Source organism: Aspergillus stella-maris, assembly GCF_047715825.1.
Source record: "Aspergillus stella-maris strain CBS 113639 unplaced genomic scaffold BDV14scaffold_61, whole genome shotgun sequence".
Classification (NCBI taxonomy): Eukaryota; Fungi; Ascomycota; class Eurotiomycetes; order Eurotiales; family Aspergillaceae; genus Aspergillus; species Aspergillus stella-maris.
The window spans coordinates 148414-160735 of NW_027396855.1; the positions used below are offsets into that span (position 1 = coordinate 148414).

At 50.5% G+C, this 12322-nt stretch overlaps 4 protein-coding genes across 4 annotated transcripts; all 4 read left to right on the plus strand.

Moving 5' to 3' along the window:
• Nucleotides 1-743: 743 nt before the first annotated feature.
• On the plus strand, nt 744-1558 carry BDV14DRAFT_121015 (uncharacterized protein). The gene has a single exon (XM_073765899.1). The coding sequence runs from the start codon at nt 874-876 to the stop codon at nt 1438-1440; it is 567 nt and encodes a 188-aa protein (XP_073624643.1). The 5' UTR covers nt 744-873; the 3' UTR covers nt 1441-1558.
• A 62-nt stretch (nt 1559-1620) lies between these two features.
• BDV14DRAFT_192128 (Mysoin-binding motif of peroxisomes-domain-containing protein) lies at nt 1621-5396 on the plus strand (the record flags this gene model as incomplete). The annotated part of the gene is made up of 7 exons (XM_073771592.1): nt 1621-1669; nt 1732-1931; nt 1983-2468; nt 2554-3582; nt 4515-4944; nt 5016-5302; nt 5379-5396. The coding sequence occupies 7 exons, from the start codon at nt 1621-1623 to the stop codon at nt 5394-5396; spliced, it is 2499 nt and encodes an 832-aa protein (XP_073624644.1).
• A 3432-nt stretch (nt 5397-8828) lies between these two features.
• BDV14DRAFT_192129 (uncharacterized protein) lies at nt 8829-9994 on the plus strand (the record flags this gene model as incomplete). The annotated part of the gene is made up of 4 exons (XM_073771593.1): nt 8829-8911; nt 8973-9411; nt 9460-9654; nt 9704-9994. The coding sequence occupies 4 exons, from the start codon at nt 8829-8831 to the stop codon at nt 9992-9994; spliced, it is 1008 nt and encodes a 335-aa protein (XP_073624645.1).
• A 543-nt stretch (nt 9995-10537) lies between these two features.
• Nucleotides 10538-11732, plus strand: BDV14DRAFT_180069 (SEC61-beta family protein). Its single transcript, XM_073769855.1, has 3 exons — nt 10538-10694; nt 10809-11145; nt 11226-11732. Exons 1-3 carry the CDS (start codon nt 10692-10694, stop codon nt 11258-11260), a joined length of 375 nt encoding a protein of 124 aa, XP_073624646.1. The 5' UTR covers nt 10538-10691; the 3' UTR covers nt 11261-11732.
• Nucleotides 11733-12322: the final 590 nt, after the last annotated feature.

Sequence of the window (12322 nt, forward strand, 5' to 3'; positions counted from 1 at the left end):
ATGGAGGCAAGCGTGGGCGGATCTTCCACAGGAGACAATTCAACACTGGATCGAGCGTCTCATGCGTCACATCCAGGTTGTTATTAAGCTAGAGGGAGGCAACGAATACAAAGAGGGTCGTAAGTAAGACGGCGAGCCAATCAGTAGACTTGAATTGATCTATCTGGTACTCTATGTACGGAATTCAAAGCATGAAGGCATTCAAAGAGGATCGTAAACAAACACGCGGATGGATCCTCGCGGAGCGAGGATAACCGAGATGAGTAGGCGGTCGGAACAGGCAGTATCTCATCCCGGGCACGATGCCCGGAATAAGGTCTCCACGTGACCTCTCGCGTATCAGTCAGTTCGATGTCGTCGAACTCACGGTACTCCGTTGCTCGTCACGCTCGGGATCATGACTTGCAGGCAGTCGTGTTAGTAAGGATCATGATCAGCGGAGTTGGAAGGGCAAGCGGGTGAAAGGGCGACTTTCTCCACGTGTAGACCTTGCTCCGCGGCCAATGGAGGCCTCTGAATAGCTTCACTTTTTCCCTTTTTGTTAATTTTGTCATTATTTTTGTTTTTTTGGGCGTGTATGCAGGCCAATGCTACATGTAGGTCAAAAAAACATGTTGCCATAGTAAATTGTATGTAAGCCTGTTACCTTGGCGCACAAACTTACTAGCGCCGCGCAAAAACTTATGGTGCACCCCTCCGTAGTTACCACGAGTAATTGAGTAAGGTACATTTCCTCATGGAGACCTCGCACGGGCTGCTACTGATTTCTTGGTGCAGCCTCATCGCGGCTTCGTTTCCAATGTCGCTAGGTCGAGACCCTTGCTGTCAACAGCCCCTCCGAGGCAAGGAGAGACCGAGCTGGGCTCCTGTTTCATGCTGAAACGAACGTTCAGCGTGTTCCATGGGAGCAGTCGCGAACACCTGGGCTCAGACTGCACGGCGGTTGGGGACCTCGGTCCACCGCGGAGGGGAACAGATCACGAGGAACAAACATATCACCAGCTTCATGGACTGTCTTCATATGATCTTGACCATGTTAATGTTGTCCTATGCATGAATCTAGGAACAGGAAAGTCTTCCACTGCTCATAGATTAACAGTGGGGCGCTCGTCCATTAACTGCAGTAGCTCCGCCGTTAAGACGACAGTGGCTTTGTCCGCTCCGATTCGACCGTCGATTCTCTCCTTCTCCCTTTCCCCAGATAGACGACCAACGCCGCCAGCCGGCTCAACGCTCACCTTTTCCTCAACGTGGCCCTCTACCAACTCACGATTCTTTCTTTTGCATACCAACTATCTGCCAGTCAGGTACCTCGGGGTCTCTGCTCTGCCGCTTCGGTACTTCTTTCATCTCCGCCTGCATTGTATTGAGCCCCCTCACGCCTTTAATTTCGACACCTGCTCCTTATCGGTATCTGGCAGCGCTCTCCTCAGGAGTTGAAAGAGATGGCCCAGAGTTAGCACGTTGCTTCCTTCCTTTCACCTTCAACATCGACCTCTCCTTATTACGTCGCCCATCCACTTTAATCACCGCCGCCCGCTGATCTCACGATCTTACTCGGGCCTGTTCCAAATCGCCGCACCCTCCCCGTCCTCGAGGCATACGGAATGAGCACAAGTCATGGAAGCCCTGGTTTATGAGAATTCGCCTTTGGCCGAGTATCTTCGAGGTTAGTTCAAGGATGTCCGCTACCTGCATGGCGAAGGAATCTGACTTTGGGGGCTATTTCAGGAGAAGGCGAACGCAGTCCGGACTGGCCAGTTAACGAGCCTGAGAATACCGACGACCTATCCGACTCGACCGCCGCCGACTTCGCACCTCGAGGAGCATCCAAATTCCAGACTCGCATACGGAACAAGCTACCTAAACCCCTGAACCTCAAGGCCACGCGCCAGACGGCTGCCTTGGGCCGGTTGTATGATGTCTGCTCAGTATGTCACGCGCATATATTCCGCACTCTATACCATGCTAACGGAGGACAGTCTGCTCTGAACTCGCGGCTAGGCCGGAATGACAATGAAAGGTTCTTGGAACAATTTGGCTATGTCATCGTCGCCTCGCAATTACTGAACGAACATAACGCTCCTTCCTATAACTCCGCTACCGATATCCTATCCAATACCGCTCCAACAGACCTTCCCACATTATCTACGACGTTTGGCTTACAAGGCGCATTCGTGACAGCCTCAACCTCTTTTTCAATCGCTTGGTTATTGCATTGGAGTCGGCCACGGGCGGGTGCGAGTATCAACCCTCGAAAAGTTGGCGTCTTGTTGGTGCTAGTGCCGGTGCTTGGGGTATTGTTCTACGCTTTCGCAAGACGGCAATGGCTCAAATACCTGCGACATCAAGCTGTCGACTCGGCTGCGCACTTGATAGGTAACGCGCAAGGATTTGACTCTGCAGCATCGGCGTCGGTGGTTTTCATACAGGAGGTGGAATTAGTCTCGAGAGGCTACCGAATGCAAGTTCTTCCAGTAAATTTGGTAGAAGCATATGCTAACTTCATACAGAAGCACACCGCTGCCTCCAATCAGTAGACTTGAAGACCAGACTCAGATTCGCCGATGTTTACGGCTTCGTCGAACCGTATCCGAGTGCTTTTATTCCATGCTAGAGCAGTATATCCAAGCCCAGCATGCTCTACAACCCCTGTCAGACAGCGCCAATCTCGCCAAGTACTACGACATCTATGACGTCTCGTCCGAGGATCTTCAGGAGGTTGAAACAGCATTTGCCGATCGCGAGACAGAGGACCAGTTCTCGTTACGTGGATTGCGAACGCTGTTTGGCAGATTATATCTTGTCAGAAAGAGCATTTTGTGCTGTCTATTGGCGCTTGGAGCCGACGGAGGCGGCTCCGACATTGCAAGGTGGAGCACCGCTGTCGAGCAGATGCGGAGCCTGACAACGGTGACCGGCGACAGCATGCAAAGAATGACCAGCATTCTCAATGAGGAGGATCGCACGGCTGAGAATATACCGCCATCGCCGCTTCCCACTGCTTCACCGGGCAAGGAACGTCTTCGTTCTCAGTACCGCAAGCTGAACTCGCTTTCCCAAGGGATCCGTGCTCTTCACGCAAAGATGCATATTCTCAAGGAAGTATCCACCAGTGATTTCGACAATTCCGACACCAGCGAGCTTGAAGCATCGCTTCTCGCGCAATATGAGTCAATCGGAACCGACATCAGAGGCTTACTGCAGGAATGGGAAGCCGGCAAATCTAGCCTCATGACCAGCCTAGATAGAGAGTCCAACTCTTCTCGTTCCAGACCGCCGAGCTCTCTGTTCCCTACTTCGCCGACGCCTAGTTTAGGGGGCACCACGGCTGTTGAAGGCAGCCCTTCAGATGCTCTCCGGGCTTTGAACGGCGAAGGCAGGCCTCTTTCCGGAATCACTTACAACATCGAGGATGCTGAGGAGATCTTTGAGGCCGTCGCGCTTCCAACGCGAAAAAACAAGAGGCAGTCCTTGACTCGTGAAGAACGTATTGCGCGGGTCAAAGAAGACCGCGCCAAACAGGCCGCTGCACGAGATCGCGTGGACGCCAATACTAATATGCTAAAAGAGCTCGAAATGGTGATCAAGCAGAGACCCAAAACGATGCACTCGAAACGAGTCACGAGTCTTTGAATTAACTCCAGCGAGCTGACACTAACTGAAGTCTCTGTATACTTCCATTAACTGCACATATTGTCCCAGATATTTTTCATCGCCAGTCCCATCACGCGATTGATACCCAGACCGTATAGAATTGGCTGGAGCATGGCGTTATGGTTCATCACTCTTTGTGTCTCATTATCGGCACCTTCGTTCATTTTGGTCAACACCCTGATTTCCTTTTTCTGTAAAATATCTTGTCCGGTCTGACAACTGCAGGCGTTCTGTTTGGAGGGCAGGTTACCTATCACAGGACCCAAAATATTTTCCTTGCTGTCATGATAGCCGTATATAATATCAATAGATAATCATGATAATCACAAATATCGCTTTCCAGAGTAATTAGACATTCTGTAAGGAGACAGCCCTGCGTTGTTCGTTGATACAGTGACTGAAGCTGGCTGGACACGAAAACCTCGAACTAGACCCAAAATGGAGACATTAAGACGCGTGAGCCTTACACGACCCACCAGAACGCGAGCGTCTCTGCCTCGACATTTCTCCCCTCCAGCTCCTCAACTCAACTCTCTTCCGTATCCCATATTATACCTTGTGAGTCTCTGCAACCTTCAATCTCAGAATACCACGATCTAATCAATCCTTCTACAATCAGAATCTTTCAATACCCCGCCTCCTCATCTCTCAATCGCACTCTTTCCTTCACCGCACCCTCCTCAACACCACACAAACAGCCCATCAAGAGTAAGTAGCTGCACCTGGTAGTCTCTCAAGATCCGTCTAACGAAAGCACAGTGTTGGAAGCCCGCCTAGAACAAGCCAGTCTCCTCAAGCGCGTACGACTCAATCCCATAATCCTCCTTTTACCCCCGCACTAACAATTCAATGTCTAGGTCGTCGACGCCATCAAAGATCTCGTGCAATACTGCAACTTCGACTGCAATGACTCCGGAATCGCCCTCCAAGCCATGGACAACTCCCACGTTGCCCTCGTCTCCATGCTCCTCAAGGCCGAGGGTTTCTCCCCCTACCGCTGCGACCGCAACATCCCCATCGGTATCGACCTGGTCTCGCTGACCAAGGTGCTCCGCGCCGCTCAAAACGAAGACATCCTTACGCTGAAGGCCGACGACTCTCCTGATGTCGTCAACCTCATGTTCGAGAGCGCCGAGACGGACCGCCTCAGTGAGTACGACATTAAGCTTATGGATATCGACCAGGAGCATCTGGCTATTCCCGAGACAGAGTACGCCGCTACGGTCGAGATGCCCTCTGCCGAATTTCAACGGATCTGCAGGGACCTGAATGCGCTCTCTGAGTCTGGTACGTCCAGAACCCTTTACCCCACTACCACGACTCCTTATTCCGAACGCCATACTAACAGGTTGATGCAGTCGTCATCGAAGCCACAAAGGAGGGCGTCAAGTTCTCCTGCACAGGCGACATCGGCAGCGGCTCCGTCACAATCCGCCAACACACAAACGTCGACAAGCCCGACCAGAACGTCTCCATTGTCCTCAGCGAACCCGTCGCCCTCACATTCTCCCTCAAGTACCTCGTCAACTTCTGCAAGGCGACTAACCTGTCCAGCACTGTTTCCCTGAGCCTCTCGCAGGAGGTGCCTCTGCTTGTTGAGTATGGTCTTGGAAGCGGTCACTTGCGGTTCTATCTTGCTCCTAAGGTATGCACCACCTTCTAAGCCCCTGTGTTCGCAGTATTGTAGATGTTGATCGTGTACTAATTGCTCTTCTCTCTAGATCGGTGACGACGAATAAGCGGGGTCTTATTAGCTGGTAGATGAAGACGACGGTGGCGGCGGCAGTGGACGGTGATACGGCTACGCAGAACCGATTATGATCACGAACGGGATGCATACATGCATGGGGATGGGAGGGGGACTCAATATACCCGCCTCCTGTTCTCGCTCTATTTTGTTGTTCCTTTTTTTTACCTTGAAAATACTCCTGGATGTTTGTTTAAGGTATCCTATGGGTAGAAGTCTCTTTTTATATCCCTAGATATCAAGCGATTGATGGTTTGCGTTACTTGGTTACAGTCGAACGTCTAGCAACATACGTAGAGGCATTTTGAGAATGAGCTTTAGGTTTTATTGCGCAAGATGACGCACTCCTAGCGAGTGACGATATACATCGATCCTCTTAACTTCAGATATATCTCAGATCAATCATCAGGCACCGTGTCAATGTCCGACACTCGAACAACCTAAATGTCCGCCGTATGACTCACGACACAACCACCCCAGCCCAATCCGACATACGCTCCCCAACCCTCGCCCACCCACAGACACCCAACCTAAGGGACAATTGCCCCAACGACCAAACAAATTAGCAAGGTCACAAAACCATCCTTTCCAGCCCGCAGCCCCTTCGAACCTCGAGGCCGCGGTGCAAAGTAAAACTCACCTGAAAAAAAAATGAAGCGCCATCCCCCCCGAATAATCGGAATCGAATGATACCGGCCCTCCCACAAGTAGAAGGACAAGCATGCCGCGTATTGCACTAAAGTGTCGCACCCTTCGAAAAGAGCACACACAATCTTCGCAACGACTCTCCCATGGGGAAACCGACACACTCACCCGGAGGCGAGGTGCCGCCCCGATGTTTCTGATGCCTATTGCGGATGTGCGTCCACCAAACCAGTCCTCAAGAGAACTTGACTTGGTGGATTATTCACACCGGGCCCTTGAGGGCAGTACCGGCCCCCCTCCTATCCTAGGAAAGAAGAAAGGCGGATTCGGTTTGTGAAGATTCCTCCGAATTTCTCATTTGCGGGGTTGATCGGATATGATTTTCATCATCGTCCGGACGGGATATTGCTATCGCCGTCGTGTGTAGCAAAGAAACGCGGCTTTGGGGGGATGGCGCTTGGAGAGGAGAAGAGAGGGAGGGGAATTTTTTTGGTGGGTTTGTTTTGGGGAGCTATAGGTTCTCACCGCTTTCTTGTTTGAGGGCTGCGACTGTACAGTCAGCGGGAAAGGTACAGCTCTGTGGGTCACGTGCTTGCTTGCTGAGGATATGGCGAGTGTGGCCTCGGTTCTTGTTAGCATTGTGGACTCGTATAGTGGTGGTCTTCATTGGCTGTTTATATGTCCTCGTACTGATACGTACTCCAATCTGTCTGCGAGGAATGGAGTTGTTCTGCCTGTTTATTGAGCTGTGCTTCCTTGCCGTTCATTGAAGGGGCAGGATATATATCTTCTGACCTGGGGACATCTCACGCGACCACCATCGAACAGATCACAACTTCAATTCAATTCCGATACATCTAAATGACCTCATGTCGACTTGAAAGGAGGTCATTTCCATCGACCATAACAATGATAAATCCAATGCTACAGTAACAGTAGTAATTTCTAGTGCTGATTCCAATTGATCAAGCCACTCGGCGGTGCAAGCCTCAAGCCTCAGGCTGGAAAAAAGTGGCTTGCGTGTCTCAGGCACTGCCACACTCCACCGCGTCCAAGACGAGCAAAAATGAGGATTATCACTCATGGTCTAGAATCACCCAACCTTACCAGATGGACAGACCGTCCTTGCTGGAGCTTCCACTTTCCATGGTTTTCAGCCAGCCTCGCAAAGGCGGGGTTGGAGCTTTTGAGCTCTCGACATTGTTGGCAGATTGGCTCATTCCAGCGTTTGTTTCACCCCATAATGATGGACTGGATGGGTATGCCAATTGCACCATACGTAATGGAGCATTGCAACAATTGGTGAATGTCTCGGCCTGGTTGGAAGAATGTGAATTTCCGGCCTGCCGGTAAGCAGCTGCAACTGCGACTGCAACTGCAATGCAATATAGTATTAATATGCGTTTTGATCCTAGCTTCTCGGTGATTACTGGAGTGAATCTCTGCAGGGACGACTGGACAGTGCCTGAGTGCCTAAAAATAGCCGGCAAGTTGGTAAGCCGACGATCATGGTTCAAGATCAACACCTCTGTCAACGTGGAAGACGTGAGAACAACCACGTTGTTTTGAGGATGATCATGATTTAGTTGTCGAGTGTAGAGTATTCTGTACCTAGTTGTTTGTGTTGACAGTCTAACTTGGGTATTAGTAGACCAGCACCGTAGTACGGGGAACGGTGTTTACAGGAAACTTGGGGGCGTCGAGCTTTATGTGGCCATGTCGTACAGATGCAAGCCGTGTCAGGGACGGCAGAGCAGCGTCCTCCAGTAATAAGATTAGGGCGATGACGGGATAATTAATCGAGGTCAAATAGTGCCATTCCAGCACCGTTAGCTGTCAGGGCCAGAGTCCAGACACTGGACCGCGTATTCGGCGTGCCTGGGAGTCCCACTGGATCCCCTTAAAAGTGGTTCACTCTGGCTGGAAATTACCGGACTCTTCCGCTGTTTCGCGTCCCCCAGTTTTGGCCCTTTGGTTCCTTTGACGGTCTTCATTTTTGTCCACTTTTTTCTCTTCTGCCTCCGTTGTTCCTGGTCGCAGCCTCATCTCTCCCCTTGCTCTCTGTCGATCTCCTTCATTCTCTCTTTAGCATCTTTCTCTCGTTTATCGTCGCTCGCTTTCTTCGTCCCAGATCTCTCAGCCCTATTCAGTTTTTCCCACCATCAGTCCTCGAAACTTCTCGCCCTACGATCGATGTAAGCCTCCCCGCCCGACAAACAGGCGTTTCACAGGCGGCTTGGCATCCACCAGCAATCCGTGAGTAGATCAAGGCCACTCATCGCCCTTCAGCGCTCGTCTGCGACCGCACTCTTTCTCTCTCTTCAGCCCATCCCACCTCCCATCCGTCCGCCGACCGCAGCGGGGTCTCGTCGGGGGTTATATGTTCGTTGGGAAGTCTGCTTGACGGTCCCCTGGAGATCTGACCTCCTGAGCCACTCACCAACCAACGGCATCAACAAAGAAGAGACAGTGTCTTGCACAGAGTGGGACAACAGGGCCCGACCGTTTAACCCAACTCATCCTCCTTTTTCCACGAAACCTTCTCGCTCTCCCGGTCTACTTACCGCCGCAAAGGTGGTAAACCGCCATATTGTATCCACAGCACGAACCTCCGGAGGACTCAAGCTCCGTCACGGAGCAAATTGTCAAAATTTACTCTCACACTTCGAGAGCGTCTCTCCTTGGAGGGTCATTCGACCCAGCATTCAGACGAGATCAAGGCGGCTTTCGCGGGCGAGAGGGATATGCAAATGTGTCTGCGGCCCCGACGCGAAAAAAGATGTACAAACCAAATTCGTTATGGACGTGGTCCTTTGCCATCGTCACCTTCATCCAAACAATCATAACTCTCGCGCTGGAATGGTATGTCACACCAAAGCAAAAGATTCTGCTTGATCCCGCAGCTAACATATGGCTTGGATAGTTACGTCTTCGCAAACTTCCAGATACAACTAACCCCCGCCGCCGAAGCCATTCCCTCTACGAAAACGGTCCCTACTTTCCTTGCATTATACAGTTTCGGTTTTATCTACGAACTGGTCCTCGTGTACGATGCGTTACGGCTCAAGAACACCATTCAGGTTATCGGACTGTGCGTGTGTAACATCGGTCTTTTGATCTACGGGGCGGTCCAAGTACAGCAAGTCAAGGAAGCCGTCGACATTTTGACCCTCAACAATGGTGTTAGTCCGGATATCTGGGGAGAGACCCAGCCGTTCTTGATCATTATCCCGATCGTCGTCGCTTGTGGTTCGCTGTTGATGATGATTATCGCCTGGAAGCTTTATGATGAATTTGCATGGTCCATCTACAAGCATATCAGTGCTGATTTGCGGATGAAGCGCCGTTATCTGACATACCAGGTTTGTATATCTACCTCTCAGATGTTGAGCTGGAACTAATATCGGCAGATTTACATTGCGCTGCTCAAATTCGATTTGTTCTTCTTCCTTGGTTTCACAGTTCAGTTCTTGGTCATCGTCACAAACAAGACGGATATCGAGTTCTCTCTTACGATCGCCGCCATCCCTGTCACAATCCTGATTCTCCTCGCCGCGGCGTTCTTCGTGCGACGTGAGAGCTCTGTGGGAATGATTGCTATTATTGTATGTTCTCTCTCCGTAAACGTCAACGCGCATTTGCTAATTGCTATAGCTCCTCTACTTCGCAGCCATGGCATACTTCCTGTTCAAGTTGGTTCGCATGTACCAGCCCGCGACCGAAAACGAATACTTGGTCGCTCGACGATCCTTGACCTTCTTCGCCGTCATTACCCTAATCCTGATCGTGGTGACCATCATCATCGCCTGCATTTGCATGCACAACTTCCACAAGGGGCTCAAGCCCCACATCAACAAGAAGAAGGGGGACAAGAACGCAGAGAAGAACTCGACAGAGCTGTCCAATGTTGCCGGCCAAGTACCCACCCGAATGATGATTGATTAAGGATCATTGACCTTCAATCGGATGCTACCCATGCCTGACCTGCACATTCACCCTGCACATTCAATTGGGGCGTATATTGAATATTTACATTATGATACCTTTTCCTACGTTTTTCTGGGGTTCATTACGACTGCTTCTCATCTATACAGTCTGGGTTGCTTCTATTCATTGCTTGATCTTGTTCATATGTCAGTTAAGGTACCCATAGCGTTTGCTTGATGAATATCTCTATGCTCGAATTTATCAGCTACCATTATGTCAAATTATTACGATTATACCTGTTTCTAAAAGTCACCCATATATAATAGTGAATCTACAAATTGAACCATGATTACAATCCACAGGTAAATTCAATTCATGAAATGAAGCTTTTAAACCCCTTTGATTTGGCGAAGAGGCGAGCCTGGCAGAGGTCGTAATATTGTTACGCAGTTGGAGGAATGTTGTGGATGGTGATTGGATGGCCAAGCCGGGGGACTGTAATATGACAGTAAGTAACGATACAACTTCACTGAGGGTGATCGTGTCCTTTCGATGGAAGCAGACCTCACCTCACTACTTTAACTTCAACTCTTCTTCTCCCCACGACCATTCTCTCCTTGCCATTCAGTGCATTTTTTTGCTTTCCAAGCTCATTTTTGTAATCTATCACGACTTCCGCTGAATTTTTCTTCAACCCCTCTTTCCACCTCTCACAATGGTAGGTGTCCCTTTTCGCCGATCCCAAGCACCAGCTTCAACATCGCAGCGACCCATCTCAATTCACCCTTCTGCTCTCCAAATCCTTCAACAATGCTAACATGTAATCTACCAGTCTTCCCCTCGCGCTGCTTCTCCCCTAACATCCGGCGCCGAATCCGGCCCCGACTCCAAGTCCGCTGGCGCCGCCTCCGCCGTCTCCTCCGTCAACCGTCCCTCTTCTCCTACACCCCCCGGTGGTCCTCGCGCTGCTCTGCGCCGCCGCGCCGCCGCCGACCACAAGGAGCAGCTTCGCAATGTGCGCCCTAGCTCGACTCGCTCTGCGGGTGCTGGTGGGTCCAGCAGCACCATGCTGAAGCTTTACACGGATGAGAGCCCCGGTCTCCGGGTTGACCCCGTTGTTGTCCTAGTTTTGAGTTTGGGATTTATTTTCAGTGTTGTTGGTCTGCATGGTACGTTTATCCTTGCTTGGGTTATGTTGGCGGATTTTGGAATGATGAGAGAGATGGCTAACTTGAGTTTGTGTGAACAGTTATCGCCAAGATTACTCGCAAGTTCTCCTCGTAAATGGCGGGAGCGTGACCAACCTATCGCGTGGAATTACCGGCTGAACCGCAGTCGATTGGGCTTGAGCAAAGTGGCATTCGTTTGAGCACCATGATCTTGAGATGAGGACTATGATTGCTCGATGAATTCCGACTGTCCCAGCACATCGACTACCGGGGAAGCACAACCGATATAACCAACAACACCTTTGAACTTTCGAAAACCTTATACCCCTTTACTCCTCCCTCCAGCCTGCTCGTTCTGTGCGCCAGCGAGCAGGGTGCATGGAACACACCTGCCTACCCGACTTCTTTCCGCTCGTGCTTCTAGAGCCAATACCCATCTGCAGAATGGGCCCCGTTGAATATTTGTTTGTTTGTTCGTCTTGCATTCGGTGCTCGGTCAAGTTAAAGTTAGTCTAGTTGGGAAACAATGCATCTGTATAGTATCTCGCAATATCAGCCTTAGTTCGCTAAGAAGTGCACTCGCCCACGATATCGATTTCTTTCTTTCTTTCTTTCTTTTTTTTTTTTTTTTGGACTCCGCTGTCGGCGCCTGAAAGGATGTGTCGGTGCTCGGCACAGTATGCCCTGACTATCCCGCTGATTTTTTCCTGTCACTGTCATGTCCCCATTCCTTCGTTAACCTGGGGAATCTGGAGCGGTCCAAAGACATGCGGTCATACGGACCCTCCATACTGATTTAGCCAGTCATGATGCGTCAATGACAGGTAGGGCTCAGTAATTTACTCAGTAGGTATCAGATCAGCAATCGGTAGTCTCCGATGCATACCCATGGCTTTCGGCTGACTAGGTAGTATTTTTGTAGACTCGGGAGGGTCTACTAGACACTTACGTTGTATTAGATACGGCGGATACATGTAGAATGGGCGAACGATGGGTCTATATCTATGTCTATATCTGCCCCCTGCTGTGCTGCTTGATGTCTACAGTCCATATTCTATGGGTAGTTGAGGCCTACTACAGCTTCAGGCTAGCGACCTTGTAGAAATCACGAGCGTCGAGCGTTGTAGACTAGAAAGGTACTGGTGACATCTGCAGGCAACCTGAAGGATTTGATCAA

Excerpts from the sequence above, each read along its gene's own strand:
- BDV14DRAFT_121015 (XM_073765899.1), top strand. The coding sequence starts at position 874 with ATGCTGAAACGAACGTTCAGCGTGTTCCATGGGAGCAGTCGCGAACAC.
- BDV14DRAFT_180069 (XM_073769855.1), top strand. Across the intron at positions 11,146-11,225 it reads CAGTGTTGTTGGTCTGCATG|TTATCGCCAAGATTACTCGC; the intron begins GTACGTTTATCC and ends TTGTGTGAACAG.